General features: G+C 46.3%; 1 protein-coding gene across 23 annotated transcripts in view; it reads right to left on the bottom strand.

The window, feature by feature from the left end:
• Window positions 1-26,272, bottom strand: part of NCOR2 (nuclear receptor corepressor 2) — a 361,690-nt gene that overhangs the window by 202,100 nt on the left and 133,318 nt on the right. For all 23 annotated transcript variants that reach the window (XM_060269894.2, XM_060269902.2, XM_060269904.2 and 20 more), the window contains exons 5-6: window positions 18,440-18,619; window positions 12,393-12,506 (exon numbers count right to left, since the gene is read on the bottom strand). In XM_060269894.2, coding sequence (XP_060125877.2) covers window positions 12,393-12,506; window positions 18,440-18,619 — 294 coding nt within the window. The remainder of the gene's footprint in view (window positions 1-12,392; window positions 12,507-18,439; window positions 18,620-26,272) is intronic.

Raw genomic sequence — 26,272 nt, 5'->3', positions numbered from 1 at the left:
TCCTGTAGTAATAGGGAGGTGTTATGTTGTTCTGAAAGCCCAGGGAACTTATATAGGATGGGTTGGATAAACCTGGCTCAAACGTCTATATAATACTTGCAATAATACTTGCAACAATGTTCCATTGTTTCCTGCTACCCAGAGCCACATGGGCATTTCCTCTCCTCGTAAGGTATCTTCCTATAGCGGCCTTCCTGAATTGCTGAAGGGAGAGTCTGAAAGCGGGCCAGGGTAAAAGCCCTTCGCTGTTGTGGTATTTCAAGAAACAAACGGCAGACGGCAAAAAAAAAGCAGCAAAAAAAAAATCATCTTGCAAGACGCGGCCATAGAAAGCTTCGTCTTGCGAGGCAACAAAGAATCGCTAGACGCTTTCGTCTAGCAAGTTTTTCGTTGCGCGAAGCATTCGTCTTGCGAGGTACCACTGTATACAGATTGTTATATGGTTTCATTGTATGTTTCAAATTGTTGTAAACTGCTCTGACATGTTTATGAATAGCGGTATATAAATATTTTTAAAGTAAGCAAATAAACAAATTAGGCTTGCTCCGGGGCACTCTCACCTATAGGTTTCAAAACTGAGCCCTTGCACTGAAAACAGGTCCCAGAGCTGAGCACTAGGGCACAAGTTTAAGCTATATAGAATCAGCCCTATGAACATAAGGAGAGACCTGATGGATCAGGCCAAAGGACCATCGAGTCCAGCATCCTGTTCTCGCGATGGCCAGTCAGATGCTTATGACCTGACTACAATAAAGGTGGGGTCATAGTGGATACTTGTGGTTCCTACTTGTGACTCTCAGCAACTGATATTCAGATGCATCTTTCGTCTGACAGGATAGGGGGAGCACAGCCACTGTGGCTAGTGACCATTATCCTCCATGAACTGTTCTGATCCTCTTCTAAAGCCTCCAGGTCACTGGCCATGACTGAGGGAGTGAAATGCAGTGCATGGTAAAGCACCTTCTGTTGTCTGTCCTAAATCTTCCAATATTCACGTTTGTTGGATGGCCCCAGGTTCTGGTACCGTGAGAATAAAATCTTCTCTCTGTTCTTCATCTTATGCACCTCTTAAAGGTAAAGGGACCCCGACCATTAGGTCCAGTCGTGACCGACTCTGGGGTTGCGGCGCTCATCTCGCGTTATTGGCCGAGGGAGCCGGCGTATAGCTTCCAGGTCATGTGGCCAGCATGACAAAGCCCTTCTGGCGAACCAGAGCAGCGCATGGAAACGCCGTTAACCTTCCCGCCGGAGCGGTTCCTATTTATCTACAGTACTTGCACTTTGATGTGCTTTCGAACTGCTAGGTTGGCAGGAGCTGGGACCGAGCAACGGGAGCTCACCCTGCCGCGGGGATTCGAACCGCCGACCTTCTGATCGGCAAGCCCTAGGCTCTGTGGTCTGATCGGCAAGCCCTAGGCCACCCGCGTCCCTTCTTACCTTTTCTCTTATGCACCTCTTACCTTTTCTCTAAACTGAAAAGCCTCAAACCTTGCTGCCATTCATCGCAGGGCAGCTGCTTCAGCCCCTTGATCATTTGGTTGCCCTTTTCTGAATCCTTTCCAGCACTGCAGTATTCTGTTTGAGGTAAGATGACCCAAACTGTATGCAATGTTGTGGCTGAAGCCTTTCCTAATGATCCCTAGGGCTGAATGCACCTTTTTTCATGGCTGCCACACACTGGGTCAATCCTCTTTGTCAACCCCAAGCTGTCGTTGTTATCGTCAGTCACCACCAGGTTCAAACCCCAGGAGAGTGCATGTGACATGAAATACTTTTTGCCCCATCATGCATCACTTTGCACTTGTTTGCGCTGAACTCCATTTGCCATTTTGTTGCCCGTTCCTCCATTTTGGGGACAGCCTTTTGGAGCTTCCTGTCATCTTTTTCTATTCTAACTACCCTAAACAATTTGGTATCATCAGCAAGTTTGGCTACCTCATTGCTTACCCCCTAACATTCATTCATTCATTCAATTTGTTTTATCTGTATGCCACTTTTACACACACACACACACACACACACACACACACACACACACAATGTTCGAAGTGGCTTACAACAAAGAAAAAGGGAGCCATTTTTAACAATAGATCATTTATGAGCAAGTTAAGAGGATAGGGTCCAACACCGATCCTTGGAGAAGAGTATACTTAATACACCTCTGCCACTGGGAGAAGTATCCATTTATTCTTACTCTGACCTTCCTGTTCCTTTAACCAGTTGCTGATTCACAAAAGAGGCCTTCTCCTCTTATTCCGTGACTGCTAAGCTTATTTGAGTGTCTTTGCTAAACCCCTGTACAATGAAAGCATCTCTCTTGGACATGTTACACAGCCGGTCACGCCATCCAGTGGTCAGCTCTTGAATTACCACTCACAAAAAAACGGGTTTCAGAGTCTGCAACTTCAGGCTGACTTTCAAAGGAGCCACAGGGTGGCTGAGGGGGTGAGTCACTGCCAGAAAAGGGAAGTGTGAGCACAAACATAGTCAAACAACATCTGAGTGATAGGGTTTTTAATTGATCTAATTCCAGGAGGGAAAGGAAGCTCTTTTCCTTGTGTACATCTCTGCTCCTCAGAGAAGCAGCCCAGAGACCTGGAGCGTATTTTGTGACCTGACAAGACTCTACGCAGTTGGTTGCAAAAGGCAGGAGAACCAGCAAGGAAGGCTTCAGGGCTATGGGGGGTTTGCACCAGGCACAGCTCAGGTGTCCTGTGTGCATATGCAGAAAACGGAAATGCTGGATTGGATGTTTCCATCTCTCTATGCTCTTTTCCCTGACAAATGAAACTGTGGACAAAACCATTCACAAACACCTCACATACAAGTGTGTAATACATACCAAAATTTACTAGTATTTACGAAACAACTCCCCTGCATTCCATAGATAAGATATATCAGTTTTATATCACATTTTTCCTTACTATTTCAACAGTTAAAACACACAAATAACTATAAAATCAGGTTTTTGCTTCATTTAACCAATGAAGGGGGGTGGCAAATCTTAAAACTGATCCTGCCTTTGTCCCTGTTCCCCTAATCTGACATACTAGTATAATAATAATACTTTTAAATAAATCTTATTTCTGTGAGTTTAGACCAGGGTTCCTCAAACTAAGGCCCGAGGGCTGGATGCGGCCCGCAAGGCTCATTTATGCAGCCCCCGGCAACCCCCACCGCCTGCTCTTACCGGTGTGGCATGGCTGCCCACTTCCAGGTCGCCGGGAGCATCGGAAATAGCTTGTGCGCATGCACAAGGATCATTTCCGGCGCACTTCCGGGCCGGAGGAGGCCCATGCACATGTACACAAGCCATTTTCGGGGTCCCGCAACCCAGAAGTGCGCCGGAAATTGCGTGTGCATACGCATATGGGCACACGCTCCCGCGATTGGCGCTGGCGGCACCGGCCCTCGGCAAAGTAAGTTTGGGGACCCCTGGTTTAGACATTTCCTCAACATACCATGTTTTGCTAACTCACTCCTGTTCATTACTTCCCAAGTTTGCCATTTAGCAGCTAATAATGTTTTTGCTGCTCTTCACAGATTTTTCTACTATAAAATACTTTGGCCATGCATCTGATTTCAAACAACCCAAGAGAACTTGTAATGGATTTGTAGGTGTGGAATAACCAATCATACCTTCCATTACCTTTAATTCCCCCCCCCCAATGAGTTATAACCTCATCACAACTCCACCCAACGTGCACAGACTCAGCTTCATTTTTTTCTACATTTCCTACAACACCAGTAACCTTAGGAAAAAATATTTGCTAATCACTTTTGAATCCAACACTGGCAATAAAGTATCCTGCCTGACAGTGTCATTAATTTTTCCCAAACCTCTTCCATGGTATTTATCTGTAACAGCCTTTGCACATCTTTAATGCATCTTCATTAAAATTAGGTAATAGGTCAGATGAAATTGATTTGCAGGGCAGGATTTCATCTGCAGGCTGACAATCAGCCATGCCAGACTTTCTGTTTACTGTGACTAATTTCAATGAGACATGTGTGACTCACTTTCAACTAGTTCTGGGCGCACATTCATGTAAGATTTATGCTCTGCTTACATCACGCTGAGGTCTCCTTTCCGGAGAGAAGGGGATTCAGAATACAGTGACACACTGCGAACAGCAGGTCATATGGAGCATATTCGCACTGTGTTGAGGGGGGAGTTTTGTATTATTGCTTTATATTATACACCACAATGCCAACCTGATATTATGTGAGTGTCATTTTATTACTGCTTGGAAGCAATTGCTAAATTAAATGTGTCTACAAACCAAAATATATTCTGCTATTTTTAAAGTACACTCCCCGCTTAGAGCTCCGCCAAACCTCTCGCAGGGAGAAAGCTCCATACACACTGGACATAATAACACAGAGACCAAAGATGCCTCTGAGAAACCGACAAGTAAGACGTGAGCACAAAAGCACTCTCTGTAGTTCTCACTGACTGGTATTCAAAGGCATACTGCCCCTGATATGGCAGTTTTCATGACTAGTAGCCAGAGATAGCTGTATCCTCAATGAATTAATCTAAGGGCTTATCTACACTTACCTTTCCTCAGTCCTTTCCAAGCACGGACCTCAATTTAAACTCTGTGTTTTCTTTACCTTCTTTAAAGGTCAATTGGAACAAACATCAACCCGAGTTGACAATTGCTCCGATTCAGGTTTAAAGCACGAGTTTTTGCAGGGAAACCCTGGGGAGAAACCAAAAATGCTCCGACACTGAACATTAAAACACAGACCTCTGCCTTGAAAGAGCGGGTCAAAAGGTATGTGTGGATAAGCCCTAATCCACCTTGGTGGCCATCTCTGCCTCCTGTGGGGGCAAACTGAAGAAGTCCTTCCTTCTATGTGTCCTCAATCTCTCAACATCCAGCCTCACTAGATAGATGTCCATGAGTTCTAGTATTATGGCAGAGGGAGGAAAATGTCAGTCTATCCATGTTCTGCATGACATGCATTATTTTATACACCTCTATCTTATTCCCCGCTTACTTGCCTTTTTTCTAAACTAAAAAGCCTTTCCCCACAGTGGAATCACTCCACCCCCGTGATCATTTTGGCTGCTCTTTTCTGGACCTTTCCGCAGCTCTGCAATATTCTTTGGGAAGTGCAGCAACTAGAGAGCTGTATACAGTATTCCAAACACCATCTCGCCATGGATCTGTATAAAGGCATGTTTCTGAGTGCACTTGGTGTATGCAGGCAGTATTATGAAGAGCAAACAGCCATCAGCTGTACAGATCCCACCCTCAGAGCTGCTGGGTAGGTAAGAACAAGGATGTTTACGGCAGAGTGGCAAGTCAGCTAGGCCATACTGAGTCACACACCAGTCTTGCTGCTAGTGCAGAAAAGTTCTTTTATCAGAAACTCAATCCTAGTATTCCAAATACTCATAAAGTTTATGGATCAACGTCATCAACCAGAATCAAAACTAAGTGTGGAGCAGGGCTCTGGGTAAGCATACTTGAATCAGGGACATCTCAGCAAGACAGCTTGCTGTCCATGAGTGGGGCTGGCTCCTAGGAGGCTTACCAAATTTAAAGTAGGATATGCAAAGTGCACTTAGAGACACAGGGCAGATCTGCACCATGCATCTAAAGCACATCTAATGCACCTTTAAAGCATGTGATTTCCCCCCAAAGAATTCTGGGAACTGTAGCCTGTTGGGGGAATTATTGCGAATCGTAGCTCTGTGAGTGGAAAACTACAGTTCACAGGACATATGGTGGGGATCTGTCACTGTTGAACCACTAAGTGAAAGTTAAATCCCCTGATCTCAGTCACTGGAGGATACTTGACATAATCAAAAAAGAACTTCTATTACATAGCCCTATTTCTTCATCTGCATATTTTAGCCTGGCTTGTTCCGTGTGTGTGTGTGTGTGTGTGTGTGTGTGTGTGTGTGTGTTTACAGATGATCAATTGTCTTCCTTTAATATCTGAAAATGGCCTCTCTTCCTAGAACACCAAAGATCCACAGGACAAACTGCACTGTCACCTATACTACAACATTAATGAATTACTTCTTCAATTATACAATTCAAAGTGGCAAATACTGGGTCCCTAGGTGGTCTATCATTTGGGCACTGAACGGACACAGAGCTGCTTAGCTTCAGCAAAGTGAATGCGTCATGTGCCCTCAAACCAGGCCCTGAGACGGTGATATATATTTTTTCATTTCTGGAAATGCTAATCCAAATATTTCCTCTGTCTTTCAATCTGTACATAAACACTACAGTTGGAATGTAAATATACAGCTTCCCTCCGGTGGTCTGATTTCCACTGTACAGTCTCTTTGGCATCAGAGCAAAATATATTTAGTCCATAGAATAAGTAGTAGACAAATTCCTGGTAATAAAAAAGCAAAAGGGACATCCTTCAGAAAATCCCCCTGCCCAACTCTCCCAGGCATGGAGACCAATGCAGAGCAATGGAGACTTCCTGTTAAATTCAGCAAGACAGGAAGTAGTGTTGATCTGTCCATACAATTAATCCCACAGCCAGACTCTCCCAAACCTGCATATCCTAGCAGAATAAATGAATCACACTGTTCTATCCCTTCCTTACTGGCACTACAGTGTCATTAGTACACCAAACACTGACAGAAATATCACTGCACATTCAGACACCTTGCAGGGTCAATGCCATTACTGTCACTGAGTAATAGATACCAGAGCGGCATAAATTTGATGCTGACCTTGACTGCTCCATCATGCAGAAGGCCAAATCGCAGGATGATGCTGCCTCTAGCCCAGGGCCATAGCTCAAGGGTAGAGCACCTGCTTTGCATGCAGAAGGCCCCACGTTCAGCCCCCGGCATCTCCAGGTAGGGCTGGGAAAGACCCCCTGACTGAAATGGTGGGGAGCTGCTGCCAGCCAATGTGGACAACATGCTGAGCCAAGTAGACTAACGGCCTGGCTCAGCATAAGGCAGCTTATTGCGTTCCTACTGATCAGTGCAATATCACACTGGGCCACTTAAAGATACGGGCATCAAAGTTTGGTGTACTGAAGTTGCCAACTCACTGTGCTTAAAGCCTTCAGAGAGCCTTCCTGAAAAAGCATTTCAGGACCAAAAAAGTAAGAAACTAACCTCACATGTGGCCAGTGAGGCAGCCTGGAAAAATGACACACCGACATGAATGATCTAATGAGCTGCAATCTCAATGCTCGTAGCTCTTTCACTGTCCCAAGGGGCTTCTGCTTCCTACACCCCAGTAGGAATTTGCTCTAAAAAGTGTTCTTAAAACATTTTATTATTTAAGGAGCTAGTCAGATTACCCCCAGGAGGAGCTTTTGGGAACACAGAGTTCCTGGAAATCAGGACAGCATGCAACGTATTCTGTTACCTTTTATTCCTTTACCAGAGCGATGATGCAGGGAGTGTCGAATCTAGTTTCAAACCCTCACTTAAGCAGAAAGCTCAGTGCTTGAATGGCCTGGGCCAAATCATGGGGATCCTGATTTAACCTTCCCCATGCAGGATTGTTGTGGGGGGGGGGGCAACTGTGGGAAACCCCTCTGTACGCTGCCTTTGATCTCTCTGGTAGAAGGGGCAGGGCACAAACACAGCAAACAGCACACTGAATGAGGAGCCCCAAGTGGTGCATTTAGTCGCAGGAACACAGGAAGCTGCCTTACACTGGGTCAAACCATTGGCCCATCCAGCTCAGTGCTATCTTCCCCAACTTGGCGCCCTCCAGATGTTTTGGACACAACTCCCATACAGCTGCTACACTGTACTGGTGTACTACACTGCACTGCACTTAGGGTTTCCAAATGGGGGTCTTCCTCAGTCCTACCTGGAGAAGCTGGGGATTGAGCTTGGGACCTTTTGCCTGCACAGCATGCGTTTTGCTTTGCCCTATGCCAGGCATCCCCAAACTTCGGCCCTCCAGATGTTTTGGACTACAATTCCCATCTTCCCTGACCACTGGTCCTGTTAGCTAGGGATCATGGGAGTTGTAGGCCAAAACATCTGGAGGGCCGCAGTTTGGGGATGCCTGCCCTATGCCCTTCATCTAACCTTTGACCTCTGGAATGACAAGCAGGGCCATCCATCCACACAAGTTCACCCATAGGTAATACAGGTTTTGAGGACTAGGGCGAGTTCTGTTTTCTGCACATTATCATCAGGCACGGGGAAGATATTTCAAATTCCTGTGAGCCAGAAACAAACTGCTTGGGGTTTAACAAGACCTGGTATTTTCCCACCCAACATATCCAGTTTTCAACCCCACAAACAGGGCAGACCCACACCATACATCCAAAGCATATCCAAAGCACATTTGATGTATGTAGATTCCCCCCAAGGCTTGTGGGAACTGCAGTTTCCCCCAACAGAGCTGCAATTCTTAGCACCCATAACAAACTACAGCTCCCAAGATTCCTTGGAGGAAGCCATGCCCTTTATATGTGTGCTGGATGTGCTTTGAATGTATGGTGTGGGCATAGCTGCCAAGTATCCCGTATCCGCCGGGAAAACCCCTTTTTTCTTACTGTTTCCCGGCGGTCTCCCGTTTGCTGATAAATCCCGACATTCTCCCTTAAATTCGCTTCTTCCCGGCGGCCATTTTTCTGGTGCCGCTTTGCCCTTCTATGGGCACCAGAAAATGGCGACGCCGGCGACGGAAGTCGCTTCCGCGCATGACCGGAATTTGCGTGACGCGACTTCCGGTGGCGCTTCGCCCTTCTATGGGCATCAGAAAATGGCGCCGCCGGCGCCGGAAGTCGCTTTTACGTGTTTCCGGTCATGCGCGGAAGCGACTTCCGGCGCTGGCGCCGCCATTTTCTGATGCCCATAGAAGGGCGAAGCGCCACCGGAAGTTGCGTCACGCAACTTCCGGTCATGCACGCGCTGCCGATCCTGGATCTTTACGACCCGGACTTGGCAGCTATGGGTGTGGGTGTACCCTGAAACACACTGTTGCACTTCTAACGTTGCCTTGTTCAGTCCTATGAGCTCCACCACAATTTCTCCACTGTTCAGTGAAAAAAATAGGACTCCCATCTGAGATATCTGCTATTAACTTCAAACAGTGGGGGCAAACTAAAGGGGAGGTCTGTTGCCTTCATGCTCAACTTGCGGGCTCCCAAAGGCATCTGGCTGGCTCCTGTCAGAACACAGGAAGTTGCCTTGGACTAAGTTAGACCATTGGCCCACCTAGCTTAGCATTGTCTATCCCAGCACTTCCCAACCTGGTGCCCTCTAGCTGCATTGCACTGCTTTCTCAGTGCTTTCCCATTTGAAGAATGATCTTCACAGGTATGCCTGGAGCCATCACCCTCTGTTTCTAGGCCAGGGCAACCCAGCCAAATGGACAGGTATTGAAGGGAGAGATTTGCCAATTGTGTTATTGAGCTAAATCTGATCATATAATGTGCATTGTATAATTCTGATTGTATGGCTTAGCCCCCCCCCCCATATCCCTAAAATGCTTCTTAAAATGCTTTCCTTTTTGCCTCAGCGTATGTGTACCAAAGTGGGCCAAAGTGTAATAAAAACATTCGAGAGCAAGACAGAATGCCCTGCTAAGCTTTCAAGGCCGGATGACTGTCTTGTCTGATGCTAGCAGTCTGACGCAAAGAGCAGGCAAAATAGATAGGAATTCAAGCCCCCACTCAAGGCCGGGTGAAGATGCTACCGGGGTAGCATGAGTCAGCATATAAGGACCGGACACAGATCTTCCTTATATGTACTTGTGACCCCCTTGCGTGCACACATTTACAGAGGAGGGGGAAAGGAGCCCAAGAAGTGTATAAGAAGCTTTGCAAATTTGTGTCTCTTTACTCTTGTCGTGAGCTGAGTCTCTTAAATTTAAGAGTCTCTTAAATTTACTGAATGGAACTCAACCCCGGTGTCGTTATTGACTGTCTCTGTCCCTGCCTGGGCGCAACTTAAGAACCCTTATCAGCTAATAAGGCTACAGTATAAATAATAAAATTATTATTAATAATTATAAGGCACTTGGGGGGAGGGAATTATGCACCCAGGTCCTTTAGACCTCAATTTTCTGCTTATCTTTCAGTGGGGTGTGTCGAGTTGGATTTCCTGGATATATTGATGTGAATTTTAGGATGTTTTAACTCTTGTTTTTACACTTATTTTTGCAAGCTGCTTTGAGTTCACCTTTCTGGAAAAAGCAACCAAATAAGAATAGAAGCAATTATTATTACACAACCTGGAGATGCCAGGGACTGAAACTGGGACCTTCTGCATGCAAGGCAGCTGCTCCACTGCATCCCAGATGACTAGCATGGCTCTCCAGCTTTGGCCTATGAAGTGTTGGCTTTCTCTGACTGCTTTAATAAACTGCACTGTTTTACTGTGATGCTTTAACTTACCCCTTCCCTTCACCAGATTATAAATTCCCCTGCAGGCCTGCTGGGTCAAAAGGCAGGGTAAAAATATTTCAGTAACTAAAAGGGAGAGGAGAGACAGAGTGTACCTACAGATAAAATCCCCGAAGCTCTTGGGAAATGACATAACTTGCCTACAAGGTGCTGCAAGCGATCTAGTTCCTTGAGGCTACAATCTAGATATACTTGCAAGGGGAGCAAACTTCACTGAATGATCAGGCCTTACTCCCAAAAAAACATGTTTAGGATTGCCCTGTGAGTCACTCATGTGCTTCAGTGGTTGTCAGAGGGGGCTTAGGCTTTTGTGAGCCGAGTGGGAAGAGATGAGGAAACTGGAGTTATTTTGAGAGAAAGGAGGGAGGTGTTTTTCCTGGAATAATTCCAGTCACCATTCCAGAGAGGCGGCGGCTGAACCGTGCTCCGGATTTTATTTATAGCATTGCTCAGCTCCACCATGCCTCAGAACAAGGCATAAGCATTTCCATTCAGGATCCAGCTTTCTCGCATGGATGGAGGAAGGAAACACACAGAGAGAGCCTTGCTGGGAAAACAGGCCTCCCTCCTATTCCTCCAACTGGGGAAGTGCCATAGCTCAGTGGAAGAGGTCAGGCTGTGCATGCATAAGGTCCTGAAAACACACTTTGTCCATGAAGTTTTTGGCACAACCTTCAAACCCAGAAGCTACACCTACACCCACACACACACACACACACACACACACACACACACATACAAACAAACAATCTGCAATTGTTTTAACTGTTTTTATACATGTAACTGCTTATATGTGTTTTTATATTGTAAATTGCTTCAGGGTGCCTCACGGGAACTGATTCATAAATGAAATAAATAATAATTAACCACTGGTAGCTAATAGCCACCCACAGACAAAACATCCATGAATTTGCTTATACAATCGCAGATTTACCAATGAAATGAACTCAACACTTGCTGCACAGCCATTCTTCTTTAGAGGTGGGGAGGAACTCACTACTTGGGGTGGGTGAGAAAGTACTTCAACTCTCAATTGTTTAGCATAATGTTGTGTGTATTAGACAGACAGCTATGCCCTTTCAGAGATACAAGTGCTGAGACAGAAAAGGAATTAAAATTTAATCTTATTGATTTTTACAGACACAGTCCCAAGAGCCAATAGACATTGCTGCATCACACTGAGTTTTTTTCCTTTTTTTCCTTTTTTTAAAAGCATTTTTTAAAAGCCGGCAGGCAGTAAGGCATGGTAAGAGACGCTTGGAGCTTCTCTGCCACCAACCGTCACCCTTTCCCAGCCTACCTCTCCACCAGAGGATTTGGGGAAGGGGGAGACTTTAAAGGATCCAGAAAACCAGGATGCTGCGCCTTAATTGATTCTTTCAAGAGAGAGGCTTTGGCTTTTCTTGACGCAGCACAAGGCGTGAAAGGGAAAACGCTGCAGTGGGTGTCCTTACATGAACTCTCCCTCTCCAGCGAGAAAGAGCGCGCTGACGAGGAAAAGACAGAGAGAAACGATGAGGTCAGCTCTCAAAAAAGGAAGCTCGCAGGCGGCTGCTCAAAGGCTCACTTGCATCTGAGAGAGAAACACAGCAGTCTTTGTGGGCGGGTGAAAAAGCAGCCAGTCTCCAGGGGAAGTGCTGCTGCTTCTGCTCCGCAATGCCCTGCAAAGCTAGCATTAAGAGAGACCTGCTTTTAGCAAGTTGGAGAGCCCAAGGGGGAGAGGGGAGAAGAGAGGTGCCAGACACACTAGACGGGTTGGGAGTGCTGCCTGCATCTCAAGAAGCCAACAAAATAAAGGGTTGCGGTTTCCTGTGGTGAGGGGCAGATAAGCCGTCCAGACCTGTGCCCCACTCCCAGAGGAACAAATTGTGCAAAACAATAAACGCTACGGAATACATTATGCAAGATAAAGAGAAATCTTACTGAAGGGCACAATTTGGATAACCGTGACCCGTTAAAGGGGCCACTTCTGGGTTGCCTGAACAGAGCATTTCCCCCAAAGCATCAAGCACCTCCGGACTTACCCGATTCTCATCATAGATTATTTGGACCAGGCTGCGATGCTTGGACTCAATAGGCGGAGGGGAGATGGGCTTCTCTGGCTCCAGTGGCTTTGCTGCTTCCTCCTCCAGCTGCTGCTGTGGGATTTTGAAAAGGGAAGAGAGAAAAGTGTGAGCACTTGCATGTGTGGCGTTGCTGTGCTCACAAAGTCTGCCATTAAGGTTGGGGAACCTGCTGTGGTCTCTCCGGCTCCCAACAGACCCAGGCTCCATGGTTCATGGTCAGGGATGGTAGGAAATTGAGCCCCACATCTGGAGAGCAAGAGGTTTCCCACCCTGGTCTAACTCTTCATCACTACTTGCACCATTGGTTGAAATTCCCTAGCAACCACAGATGCAATGATTTACACAAATGTGACACATATTAATTCTGGTTGGGGTGGGTCACATGCAAAACAGTTGGTTTTGAAGCAACTCTCACCTTTAATTATGGTTTGTTTTTTTAAAAAAGACAAGTTTCTAGCCTGTATGATTTTCGTCAAGTGTAGATCTAGCCTTTCCTAAGCTATTGTGAACCTGTCTGTTCCAATGGATAGAGTGTCAGCTTGAAATTCTGGCTAGGATTCACTGGCAGGTTAAATTGTGAGAAAGAATAGATCAAGTCATCCCCCCCCCAAAAAAAATAAGAGTCAATTCATTGGTCAAAGATTATTAAGGAAGTTCAGTTCACTCAGCCCTCACATCATTCCAATTGCGATAGAAGGAATTTTGGTCCAACTGTCCTCCTCAGTACAATAGCCTGGTTCACACATTACACTAAACCATGGTTTGTTTAGTTTAACTATGATGTGCTTGAATGTGTGAATGCAGTGCAGCTGACTAGGATAGCTCAGTTGGTAGAGCATGAGACTCTTAATCTCAGGGTTGTGGGTTCAAGCCCCACATTGAGCAGAAGATTCCTGCACTGCGGGGGGCTGGACTAGATGATCCTCTTGGTCCTTTCCAGCTCTACAATTCTATAATTCTGTGACTAACCACAGTTTTCCCCCCGACAACAAATCATGTTGGTTTATGTTGTAGTCCAGCAATATCTGGAGGGCCAAAGGTCTAGGAAAGCCAGATGTGTGGCATTGCAGTGCTCCAAATTTCTTTAGTTCACTCATTGGCAGCTGCTGGTGGGAACAGGGAACCCTGAAGCACATCATCATCACACTGCGCCCAACTCCCACCAGATGCAGCATTTCTCATGGCACCCAAATCCAGCCTTGGAAGGAACTAGCCAATTCCCAAGGGCTGGAGACGGCCAGGAGGCCAAATCGGGCCATGAGGCAAGTGGCCTTTATACCACAGTTGAGCCCAGGAGCATAATCTGAAAGGATCCCCCATAGGTACGTTACTGCTTTTTGCAGTATTTATGCTCCTGGTTACCCAGGAGGGCTCCTGTGTTGCAGCCAAAATAAAATATCAGCAGCCACGTTTTATCCCAGAAAAGCATGTGCCTCGCTAGCTGTCCCCAAGAGGCAGGCAGGCAGCCAGCAACAGAAATGTCTCCTCAGCACCCTCTAAAAACAATAAAGCCTGACCACAGCAGATCTGGCCAAGTGAGCAGCCTCTATTGGGATTTGCAGATAATGTAAAAGACAACAGAAAATAAAAATAATGCAGGTCAATGTGGACATACAATATATTTTTATTATAAAGGTCTACAACGTTTGGGGGCGGGGGAGAGAAGCCAAGCTTTGTGACCTTTATAATCAGAATGAGTCTTGGCAGTTTACCAGTTGCTCTTCCCACTCCCCAGCCAACAATTGCGTGCTCTCTCTCCTTCCCTGCAACAGAGAAACCTCCTGCTGCGGCTACACAGGAGGGGGTGACAGCATGACCCTGACTCTCCATCAATGCTGCAGATGTCCAGCCAGTCAGTTTCTAAGAGGAACTTTGAACCAATTTCTCATTTTAGTTGCAGACAAAAATATCACAGATGTTGGTCACGCACTTGGGAAGTTATAGCTCTTCTCCACTCCACACTCGAAAAAGGCCGCTTGGAGCATGGTGGTGTTGGAGAGCCTTTGGGCAAATCCACCTCAGCCCAGCCAGCATGGCCAATCACCAGGCACATCTGGAGGTGCACAGGGTTCCCCACCACTGAAGTACCGTGTTGTTCCCGCCAACCTGGGACCTTGAGGGTTTGGGGCAATGAGGTCATCCCATTCACACAAGGACTTCCGTGTGTGCAACAGAATGCCCAGTACAGATTGAGGGGGGGGGCAGATGGGGCGGAGAGAGTGGGGGAGTTGTTGCACAAGTGGAAATTCTTGCATGGATGGGATGACTTTGTTGGATAAAACCCTATGTGTCTCAGAAGACAGTATCTTGAGGTACTAGATTGGACAGAAGTCAGAAAGTAGTGCAAGAGGCAAAAGATTCTGCTCCCTGTATTTATTTATTTTTCACTAGACCAGGCCAATCAAGAGACTTCATACTGCTCACTAATCAGAAGGGTTGGTGCTGCAAACCACTAATGCCTTCTGCATCTGAAAAGTGCTGCAAAGTCTGAAACCAGACAATCCCATAGACTAGACCCCAGCCTTTGGCCAACAGGCTTCCATTTCAAGTCTTGTGAATTCCTTCACAAATTTGGTTTTAGATGAGTGGTTAGAAGTCAAGAAGAACCAGTTGGAGCTTATAAATACAGTGGTACCTCTACTTACGAATTTAATGTGTTCCGAACGCACATTCGTAAGTCGAAAAAATTGTTAAGTCGAATCCCATAGGAATGCATTGGGAGAAAAAAATCTCTATCTAAAAATTCGTAAGTAGAAAAAATCCTATCTAAACCGCATCCAAGATGGCGGACGGAGCTCCTTTCGTAAGTAGAAACATTCGTAAGTAGAGTTATTCGTAAGTAGAGGTACCACTGTTTTGTAAAAGGTGCAGAAGGAAAACCCATGTGGGGAGGGAAGGCTAAAGGAACTAGGCAACTTGCTGAAGACACTATATTAAAGGATAACACCTGTAAAGTTCTCAAATATTTAAGGAACCAGCACACATTTTAAACTATGGAACTTGATCGCACAGGAGGCAGTGATGGCCACCAACTTGAATGGCTTTTTAAAAAAGGACTGGTCAAATTCATGGAAGGCAAGTTGGGCACAATGGCTATGCTCTGCCTCCGTGGTCAGAGGCAGCAACACTTTTGGAAACCTCAAGATGGGAGAGTGCTTTTGTGCTCAGCTCCTGCCACAGGGTTTGCCACAGTCATCTGGGTGGCCATTGTGAGGACAGGAAGCTGGACTAGACAGGCCACTGGCCTGATTCAGCGGGTTCTTCTTATGTTCTTAGATTCTTAATAAAGTAGGTTGCACTGTGGGACAGTTTGTTCTGCAAGCTCTGCTATTCCACTCAGCCACGTGGATCACTACTTTATCATACATGGCAGCCCTCACTTGGAAGACCACTTTGAGCAGCTTCCAAATTAAAAACATGGCTTCAGCCAAAACTCCTGACACAGCTTTATGGAATGCACAGCTCTAGTGTGGGCAATGTTAGGAAAAGATCTGTCATAGAAGAAGCCACCTTCTCCAGTCTGTGCCTTCCAGATGTTTGTTGAACTACTACGCCCATCAGCCCAATGGTCAGCGATGATGGGAGTTGTAGTCCAGTCACATTTGAAGGGTGCCAGGCTGAGGAAGGCTGCTGTAGCATGTGGGCTAACCAGCTCATTAAGATGTGGCTTTCCATTAATAGAAGGGGGTGGGGAGACAAGGGTCAACAGACAAGACTTTCTGCAACATTCAAGTTGAAAATGTCTAGGCTGCAGGCAGACTCTCCACATTCCAAGCTGTGGCAGTTTTGTTTAGCCTTCCATTTTCCACTTTTTGTTTCCATTTTTGGAAGTCTCAAGGATGTTGGCTTTGCTTGCATGGCCTAAAAAAGTGTGACTCATTATTTCCTGGAGGCCTCCCAATGAGAGGGAGGGCGAAAATGCACTGAAATGCAAGGCTCATGTATACAACATGTTCCTGATGCTGCTGCAGAAGGAGCTCCACCTGGCATGTATGGTTTGTTCCCTGCCTTTCTCCCTACACTTAGCATCTCAAGAACCAGCAATAATCAAAATGTTCCTGGAAACACCCCCCCCCCCAAGTGCAGGAAGCATCTGTTGGTGTTGTGACTAATCAAAAACAGCCCACTGCATTTGACTGTGCTGTCCTTATGCAGTATGTTTGGGGGGGGGGGTGTTGGAAAGAGCAGTTTGGTTGTGACATGGGGTGGGTGGCTGGGTGTGCTCTGCTCCTGGAACTTATACAAATACTGTACATCCATCAGACACATTTACACAGGTCACTATTAATGTTGAAGCACTCCCCACCCCCAGAAGACTCCTTTCAATGAAAATGGAGGAAAATGCCTCCAAATGTTTGCAAATACAAATGTTTTATCTACTTGGATCTTTAAACTTGGCAAGAGAATACAAAAGGAAAACGCCATACCTCTCTTTGCCTTCCCACTGCTGTCTTCCCTCCACCCACCCTCCATAGCTGCCAAGTTTTCCCTTTTCTCGCGAGGAAGCCTATTCAGCATAAGGGAAAATCCCTTTAAAAAAGGGATAACTTGGCAGCTATGCCACCCTCCCAAGATGGTAGTTCCAGATGTTGCAGTCACTCTATAGGGCCTGGTTGTGCAGCTGCTTCTGAAATCTTTTCCTCTCTTGAGCCCCTAAGCCCTTTCAATCGTGCTGTGACAGACAGCAACAGAAAGCAGGTGTCTGGGATTAATTAAACTTGTTTTGCTTGGGGGTGGGGAGGATTCTACCACATGCACAGAAAAGACAGCCTGCCTTTATGCTTATGAAAAATTCTTTGCTATCTAAAAACTAACCCTCTCAGCATACACATACGGAGAATCAATCTCCTGAAAATTATGGCCATGTCTAATCAAAGTTCTCAGCTAAGCATTTGGGGGGCAACAACGCCAATCTCCAAAGCTCCCTCCCTCTATTTGCATCTGCTTGCCCACAGCTGTTTACTCCTCTAGGCAACTGCTTTGATGCTGTTCTTTTATTGTTCCTCACAGTGCAATTCCAGTCAATCAGGGAACATATTGCAAATGTGATGCCTTGCTGTCAAACCACCCAGTTAGAACTGGTGTTGTGTCAAAATCACTGATGACAAATGAGGCTAATTCAAAGCGAGGGCAGTGATCCCCATATCAAATTAACCTTACTCGGAATGTGCAGTGTGAGGCTCCCATCCCAAAACACTGCAACAGTGATTACTTGCAAATAAGGTGGAGATCTTTATTCAGGCTAATAGTGGCACAGGCTCAGCAGCAAGCACAAGGTCCAAAGTCAGGATCCCAAGGTACATGTGCAAGGCAAGAGGTTCACAACTGAACAGAAGCTACGATGACATCCCAACAGGGCAGGCTCACTCACAGAATTCTCACACATACGATCCCACCTAAGAAGGTGGCACTGGGTTCTTGGTGACAAGACTTTCCCTTATGTCTCCAGCTGTGACACTTCCTGTCAGATTCCTTCCAGCTGGTCAAAGTCCTCACTCTTCCATAATGAAGCTGTGTGCTCCACAGGAGGGACAGAGCCAGCAGATCTGCTTCCTCCTCCTCTGTGGCATCTAGAGTCACAATAATAGGCACTCACTCCTCCTTGAGCTCCTCCTTCCTCCTCCTGTGTCTGGGACTGCCAAACTATGCCAGATTCTGACAGAGCCAAGGGGCTCATGACAGTTGGAAAGGGAATGGAGAAATATTTGCTCTGGATATGACACATGCAATGGAGTTTAGGAAGGGAAATGCAGCTGGTATTGTGGTTGCTGCTGCCTAAAACATTACACACCACCCACTGTAATATACTACGGTAGTAGCATGCCTTTGCAGGGCAGAGCTGTGAAATCACGTGGCCTACTTTGGCTCAAATGTTTTAAAACCAGCTCATTTCTGTGGTTGGTTACACTCTGAAATATGCTGAAATGCCAGCTGTAACCCGATTAACAAAGATGAGGTTCAGGGAGGCTATTTGAGTGACAGCAATTGTTTGGGGGAGGAATTACCTGTTTTTTCTTCAACTTGGAAATCTGCTGCTCAACCATGGTGATTTCACGGTCCACACGGTCCATGTTCTGGATCAGCTCCTCCTTAGACAGCCTGGCTGGCAACAGATCCAGTTCAGAGTCAGGATGGACAGGGCTGGCTGGTGAAACCGGCTCCAGTTTTCCGGTTAGGCCCCGATCCTGCAAAGTTGAAAGGGGGAGAAAGGCAGATTAGAAAACATTCTTGTACTGCCATTAAATATCTTGCTGAGGAACCCTCAAAGAAACTTCTCAGGAATTCCAGGTTTGCCTTTCTGAACACACCAAGCATGTGCTTTGGTTGTATGAATGCAGGTGTAGTGTACGCCTCCCAGACATTCAACATTTCACTTGTGTTTGTTTCAAAAGTAGGCACTAACTGCTTTCATAACTGCCTTCTTTTTCTTTCCTCACACAGAGGACAGATGGCTGGGTGTGTAACCTTAAACCACTGAGGAGGTGCATGGCTGTCACTTTAGCAGCTGCCCCTCACAAAGAGGCCCACATCCAAGTTTGCTGCCTTAATCACAGGCAGCCTCCCCAACCAGGGGAGGGGGGACAACAAAGCAAACATTGTTTGGTAGTACCAACTGGTGTTCCCTACACTCCTGGCAACTGGGAGGCCCCTTTGGGAGACATTCAGTCAAATCTAATAATAATGCATATTCTTGCCACTTAGCATGTGAAGGGGTTAAGACCACAGAGCTGAATTACCGATAAGGAGATTCAGACCACAGAAATGTAATTGGTAGAGAAGGCTCTGTGTGATGTCATTTCCCCTCCTCTCCTGGGAGGAAGAAGCAAATAAGTATTTCTTGTTCCTTCCACCTTCTCTCTCTTCAACCAACCAACCAACCATGGAAACAGACACCTGTCCACTTGTTCCAGGATCAGGCACATGTCTTTTCAGTCTGTAACCTGTTTCCCTGAAAAACAGGGTCATAAAGGGTCCAGTCTAATGGCCAATTCCTATGCATTCAATTAAACTGTATGAGATTTAAACTCTGCTCAGCCCCATGCTTTTCAAACGCTGATCCTTTTCCCTGCTAACCTACATATGTGGGTCTGTAAGGAGAGAAAATATAGTTAATTATATACCTTCACCTACCCAATAAAACCCACCAGTTCCCTCCCCTTTTTTACTGGTGATTCACTCTATCTGGGCAGCTGCCAGACTCTTTTCGTTGTCTTGAGTTGACCAAGACAAGGAAGAGGAACATAGGAATCTGCCTTATACAGAGTCAGACCATTGGGCTCCACACTGTCTACACTGCCTGCAGCAACTCTAGGGTTTTTTCCAGTCCTAGCTGGATGCCTGGGGTTGCAACACAGGTGCTTTACCACTGAACTATGGCAGGTGAGTTATTCCATCACCTCTACAGGCCTGCAACCATCCACAAACACTGCATTCAGCCTCGTCAACTTGTTATGAGGACCAAGTTTAGCTCTCGCAGTGGGCAAGACCTTTATTTTATACTCAGTTTAGAAGCATGAGCATTGTCTACCCTGACTGGCAGCTGCTCTCCAGGGTTTCAGTGAGGGGGCTCTCTCCCAGCCCTACCACTGACCTTCTGCATGCACAGCGGCTGCTCCAGCACTGAGCTGTGGCCCTTCCCCCTCTTGGAAGAAGTCATTTCAGGGGGGGAAACTGCAAAAAAACTAGCTCACTCTCCTGACAGCATCTCCCTTTTCACTCTTTCCCATTAATTGTTCTCTGCAACAGCTGCTCACAGCTCAGGGCAGTTTTAAGAAAATTTGGCTCCCAACCCCATTTCTGCACATATTGTGTAATTATACCAGTAATCCTAAAACTCCAAGGTACACTTACTGTTAACCAGGAATAAACATCACATTGCGGGGAAAGGGAATAATTTCTGCTAAAACATCGTTGTGAGGAATGAAGCCACTGCTTCCCCACCCCCCCGTCCGCAGGAAAATGCAATCCTTGGCATTTCCAGCTGTGAGACTTTTGGGGAGCAAGGAAAGAGGAGGCTTCTGCCCAAAAGGATGAAGAGCTGGGTGGCTGAGCTGTGGCTCTCTGTTTGCTGCCTGCCTCCGTCTCTCATCAGTCTTGGAGGACGGCCACCTGTCAGTAAGCACAGCCAAACGATAAGAGGGATGCAAGTTGTGGTCCAACAACGTCTACTGCCATTACATAACTCTGGTGCTCTAAAGCAGGGGTAGGCAACCTAAGGCCCGGGGGCCGGATGTGGCCCAATTGCCCTCTCAATCCGGCCCACAGACGGTCCGGGAATCAGCATGTTTTTACATGAGTAGAATGTATCCTTTTATTTAAAATGCATCTCTGGGTTATTTGTGGGGCATAGGAATTCGTTCAATTCCCCCCCCCCCAAAAAAAAATTTTTTTCCAGCCCACCATATGGTCTGAGGGAGGGTGGACTGGTCCCCTGCTGAAAAAGTTTGCTGACCCCTGGTCTTGCCTCTGCCTTTCAACTTCCTTTTTACATCCCTTAATTTGGGGAGAGTTTCCTCTTTAGAAGGCAAAGGTGGCCATGCTGGATTTTCTTGGCATTTGGTCGTTTAGTTTTAACCCATTGTTAGTTTCATTGTACTGAGTTTCTCTACACCACTTAAAGGCAATTGTCATTAAGCAGCATATCATTAAGCAGCATATAAATTGTCAGAACAAAGCGCTGGGAAGGGCAGAAGTTAAGCCACTGCCAGTCAGAATACAAATTGCTGATGTTTGGCCTTGTGGTCAAGTCATAATAATGTAAGAACAGTGCTGCATCCGACCCAAGTGGCATCTAATCAAATAGTGACCAGTTAGAGCAGGGGTGGGCGACATTAAAGCAGAATGAAATGGTAGAGTTTCACAAGAGCTGCATTCACAGGTTAGGCCAAACTTCGGCCCTCCAGATGTTTTGGACTACAATTTCCATCTTCCCCGACCACTGGTCTTGTTAGCTAGGGATCATGGGAGTTGTAGGCCAAAACATCTGGAGGGCCAAAGTTTGGGGGTGCCTGGGTCAGGGCCAAACCAGTTGTAATGCTAAATGCGGCTTTGAACTTAACTCTTTCCTCCCCTGTTGCAGCCCTGATTAAAACTGCCCCCCTACAGCTGGTATTTGCATTAAAAATAAAGTTCCCATTAGCTTCAGCCTTTAAAAAATGGCCTCACTCACACCAGTGTGGAACTCCTGTGCCATTCCTGCTTTTCCAGGATCTCTTGTCACATTTTGCAAATGCTACACAGGGAGCTTCCAAACTTTGTGTTTCATAGAATAATAGAATTGGAGTTGGAAGGCAGAATCATAGAAACATAGAATCTTAAAATTGGGAGGGACCAGAGGGTCATCTAGTCCAACCCCCTACAATGCAGGAATCTCAGCTAAAGCACCCATGACAGATGGCCACACAACCTCTATTTACAACCGTCCAAGAAAACAAAGTCCACCACCTTCCGAGCATGTCCATTCCACTGTTGGCTCTTACCACCAGCAAGCTCTTCCTGTCCCACACAAAAGAATCCTTGAGCCCCAGAATAAGGCTTTTAACTGCCCCCCCTCCACAAGTATGTGCCACAGGGACAGCCCAAGGACAAGATCAGGCCAATTATTTTTAGCATCCAAACAGAGCTGGAGGGATTCACATGCTTCAGGTTTCATCCTCTCCTGGAATATCTGCAGTTGGCATTTTTCTCTGAAACTAGAGAAAGGGGAAGCTGGATGCCAAGTCTTATATACTCTCATGTGGAGATTGCACACAAGTCGCTAGTGCCAAACCACACTTGGTCCCTGAGCTGTACACAGTGTATGGGGGAGAGATGCTGCTGTGAAACAGGACTGCATAACAGGAGGCGAGAGAAGAAGAGGAGAGCAGAGATGAAGATGAAGATGAAACTGGATGCAAAGGATGAGACTGGGTGCTCCAAGGAAGAAACAACTGCCATTACCCCCCCCCAATCAAAACAGAAGCTGGAGAATCATCCATCAGGCTTAGCATCCCATCCAGAAGGCCTTTTGCAGAAGGTGCCAGGTTCAATCCTCAGCATCTCCAGGTAGGGCTAGAACCCTATCCCGAACTGCCACTCTCAATATGTTGTTGGATTCCAACATCCATCAACCACAGCCAGCATGCCTTATGAAGAACGGCTTAGGGAGCTGGGCATGTTTAGCTTGGAGAAGAGAAGGTTAAGGGGTGACATGATAGCTATGTTCAAATATATAAAAGGATGTCATATGGAAGAGGGTGAAAGGTTGTTTTCTGCTACGCCAGAGAAGCAGACACGGAGCAATGGATTCAAGCTACAAGAAAGAAGATTCTACCTAAACATTAGGAAGAACTTCCTGACAGTAAGAGCTGTTTGACAGTGGAATTTGCTGCCAAGGAGTGTGGTGGAGTCTCCTTCTTTGGAGGTCTTTAAGCAGAGGCTTGACAGCCATCTGACAGAAATGCTTTGATGGTGTTTCCTGCTTGGCAGGGGGTTGGACTGGATGGCCCTTGTGGTCTCTTTCAACTCTATGATTCTATGATTCTAGGTTAGGGAAAGCTGTTCTAGAGAGCAGAGGGAAAGAAGCAAGGAAAAAGCTACTGTATTCTGAGCCTAGTCACAGTGCATTTCCTTTAATCTCATTTATGAGAAGAAATTGGGTGGGGGGACACCCTAGTGCCCTTTTCAGCACTCTTATCAGAGAAAGGAAATGAGATTTCTAAAGCTCACATTTAGAGAGAAGGCAGGGGGAAGGGAGAAAAGTGAATTTCCACTTGAGACACACTTCAGCCAACAGCTTTTGTAATGGAAATGTCGCTCTTTGGGAATGCTCAGATTTCAGATGGGGCTTTGGGGGGGGGGAGGTGAAACTCCTTGCTTGGCCCTTTGAAGGCTAGCTCCCAGGTGACCGTCTGGGAGGAGCAGAGGGAGAGAAAGAGATTTGCCAGACCATTAATCAGCACCATTGGAGGGTGCTAATGCTGGGGAACAGACCTGGATTGACAGCTTCCTGAATGGAGGTAGCTTTTATTCAATCAATTCCGCAAACGAGATTGGCCTCCCAAGGGTGCCCCCATCCTTCCACAGCTGGGCCCGTCAAGGACCCAATTACATTATGAACTCCACTTCAAGGGAACCAGTGCTCCCAGGGGGAGGGAACTCCACAGCCAGCACTAGGGTGGGGATTGAAAGGAGGAAGAGCAAATAAGAAAACAGTAAAATAAAAAAAAAATTTTCTTTCAGTAGCACCTTAAAGACCAACTAAGTTTTTATTTTGGTATGAGCCTCATACCAAAATAAAAACTTAGTTGGTCTTTAAGGTGCTACTGAAAGAAAAAAATTTTTTATTTTACTTCGATCCAGACCAACACGGCTACCTACCTGTAATAAGAAAACAGTGATGCACTCTTTACATAAATAAGGGCTTGTATTAGGACTGCCATGCTATATTTACTTCTCTCTATCTTACAAGGGACTCGAGCCCCCCAATTAGCACCAACCCAAATTATTGCAAGTGTTTATATCGCTTAGGCTCATTGGTAGTACACATGCCTAGTATGCAAAGCGCACACACACACACACATTCAATCTCTCAGGCATCTTCAGCAGCAGATGCTGCTGCCAGTTTAAGTGCACATAAGAAATAGCCATGATGGGCCCCTTAGCTTCATCAGGACCTGGCATGGCTTGGCAGCTCCACATTGAGGAGGAGGAGGAGGAAGAAGATGAAGCAGAGGGGTTTTGGGGGGGGGGGGTGAAGGCTGGCATCCAGTAATGGAAGATGCCAAGATCCCAAGGTACATGTACACCATCCCACCTGGAGAGGGGGTTGGAATCCACTCAGACAGAACATTCCCATAAAGCGAGACAGTCTCACGAGCTCACGAGCTGTGCCTTGGCTTTAAAAAGTGGGTGGGAGGGGCACCACAAATGTTGGGACATCTTCATTGCTCCTGCTCAGCTCCAAATCTCTTGCCTTACTTGCATACTTTGGAATCACAACTTCTGGACCCTGTGCTGGCCTGAATTAAGATCTCTTTCGTACTCACAAGCCTACTGCACAAAGGGGAAATGGAAATTCATTGCTCTACACACTTTTGCCTCTGACCCCACCCAGCACAGGCATGTGGCCCTCAAGCTCAGAAAACCTTCCTCGACCCTGGCTTCTCCAGTGCTTGTGTAAAAACTGTACAAAGATAAATATTCCAGGTTGGCCACTTAAGATAGCATATAATTTTGCATCTCCTGGCCTTCTGGCATTTCAGCCGCCTTATTATCATACCTTAAGGAGGCACTTATTTTTCAGCTGAATGAGATGCTGAAGCCATCATCCTTTTGGTGTAGTTCAGCAAAGCTTCTCATCAGAAGGAGAAGGAGGGCAGGGGGAAAGAAAGGGAGAGACATTTCTTCCAATTACAGAGGTGGAATCCATGAAGTTAAGAGATTCACTTTCACCCAGAGCAGACAGGGTGAGGTGTCGCCTTGTAATATTGATGGAACAGAACGGAAAGGTCTAATTATGTAAATGATGAGCTGGGCTTGCTAAGAAGCAGCAGTCAGCCTTAACAAGGAGGGGGGGGGTCTCTTGCCACAGTTACAGCTTGAAAGGTAATTTAAACAGCGGCTATAAGCGTCAATCAAAAAGGCAAGGAGCAGAAAGCGGCAGAAGATCACTTCTAAAAGCTGCATCCGAGTAGCAGCCAGGAACACAGCACCAGGTGAATAAATTCCCAGGATTCTGCTCATCTTTGGCATCTCTCTATAAAATACACAGTTGACAGCCGATGGGAAACAGAACAAGAAAGCCCAGCCTCTCAGACTCATAAGATCAGACGCCTTTAATCTTTTCAAACTCAAAATCTATTTTAAGGATCTGGGTCCTTTCTGCCTTTTTCCTTTGTGGCTCCCGCTATAATGTCCCTAACCTCTTCTCACAAACAACAGCACACTTGAAAACTGGAGATCAGTGTGTTGTATGAATCAATTTCAATTGGAAAATCAATGCATGGCACAACTTGTAAATCAATACCAGAATTATAGGGGGAAAGGCAGGGCATTAAAAAGAGCCCTGCTGGATCAGCTTGAAAGTCTGTCTTGCCCAGCATTCTGGACTAACAGATGCCTCAAGAAGCCAACCAGTAGGCTTGGAAGGCAACATCCTTTGGCCACTGTTGCTCCCTAGCAACTGCTATTGGCAGATATACTGCCTTTGGGAATGTGGGTTCCATTTAGCCATTGTGACTAATATCCACCGATAGTCATACGCATTAGATAGTAAAGCCACCTAATCTAGGTCAGTGTGAACTATTGCATTTTGCGGCAATGAGTTCCATAAATTAACAGATGTGTGGCCTGCAGAAACATCCCAAGGGCAAGAGGGAGGCCTGGGCCTGAACTTCCCTAACACTGTATAACAAAACAAAAACGGAGGACCACCAGTGGAAAAAAACAACAAAATAAAACAAACATTTATCCACTGAAAAGAAAATGCTTGGAATCTGCTCCCTGAAGGGATAGTACAGCTAAGCACAGGCCACTTTTTAATCTCCTCACTCACAATACAATATCACAGTTAAGGCCTGTAGTACTTCATTTTAGCCACCTTGGTTGTTTTGTTTTGTTTGTGTTAAGCAAGATGTGGAATCTGTGAAGTTACAGAGCATGAGGTAAGGTCTCTTAAGCATGTGCTCTCAGTGCTGGGCTAACTGGATCCCAGTCCGACTGGCAGGAACCATGCAGTCAGGCAGCACCGCCAAAGGCCAGCCGAGCACAATCCTGCTTCACCACCTTTCTCCTCAAGAAGTGACCGTTATCACTTTGCTGAGGAGAATGGGGAACAGCTCTCAACCTGCCCCAGTGCA

Source organism: Zootoca vivipara, chromosome 16 (assembly GCF_965207765.1).
Source record: "Zootoca vivipara chromosome 16, rZooViv2.hap1.1, whole genome shotgun sequence".
Classification (NCBI taxonomy): domain Eukaryota; kingdom Metazoa; phylum Chordata; class Lepidosauria; order Squamata; family Lacertidae; genus Zootoca; species Zootoca vivipara.
Note: the sequence above shows the minus strand (reverse complement) of the source record. Positions and strands in the feature narration are given on the sequence as shown.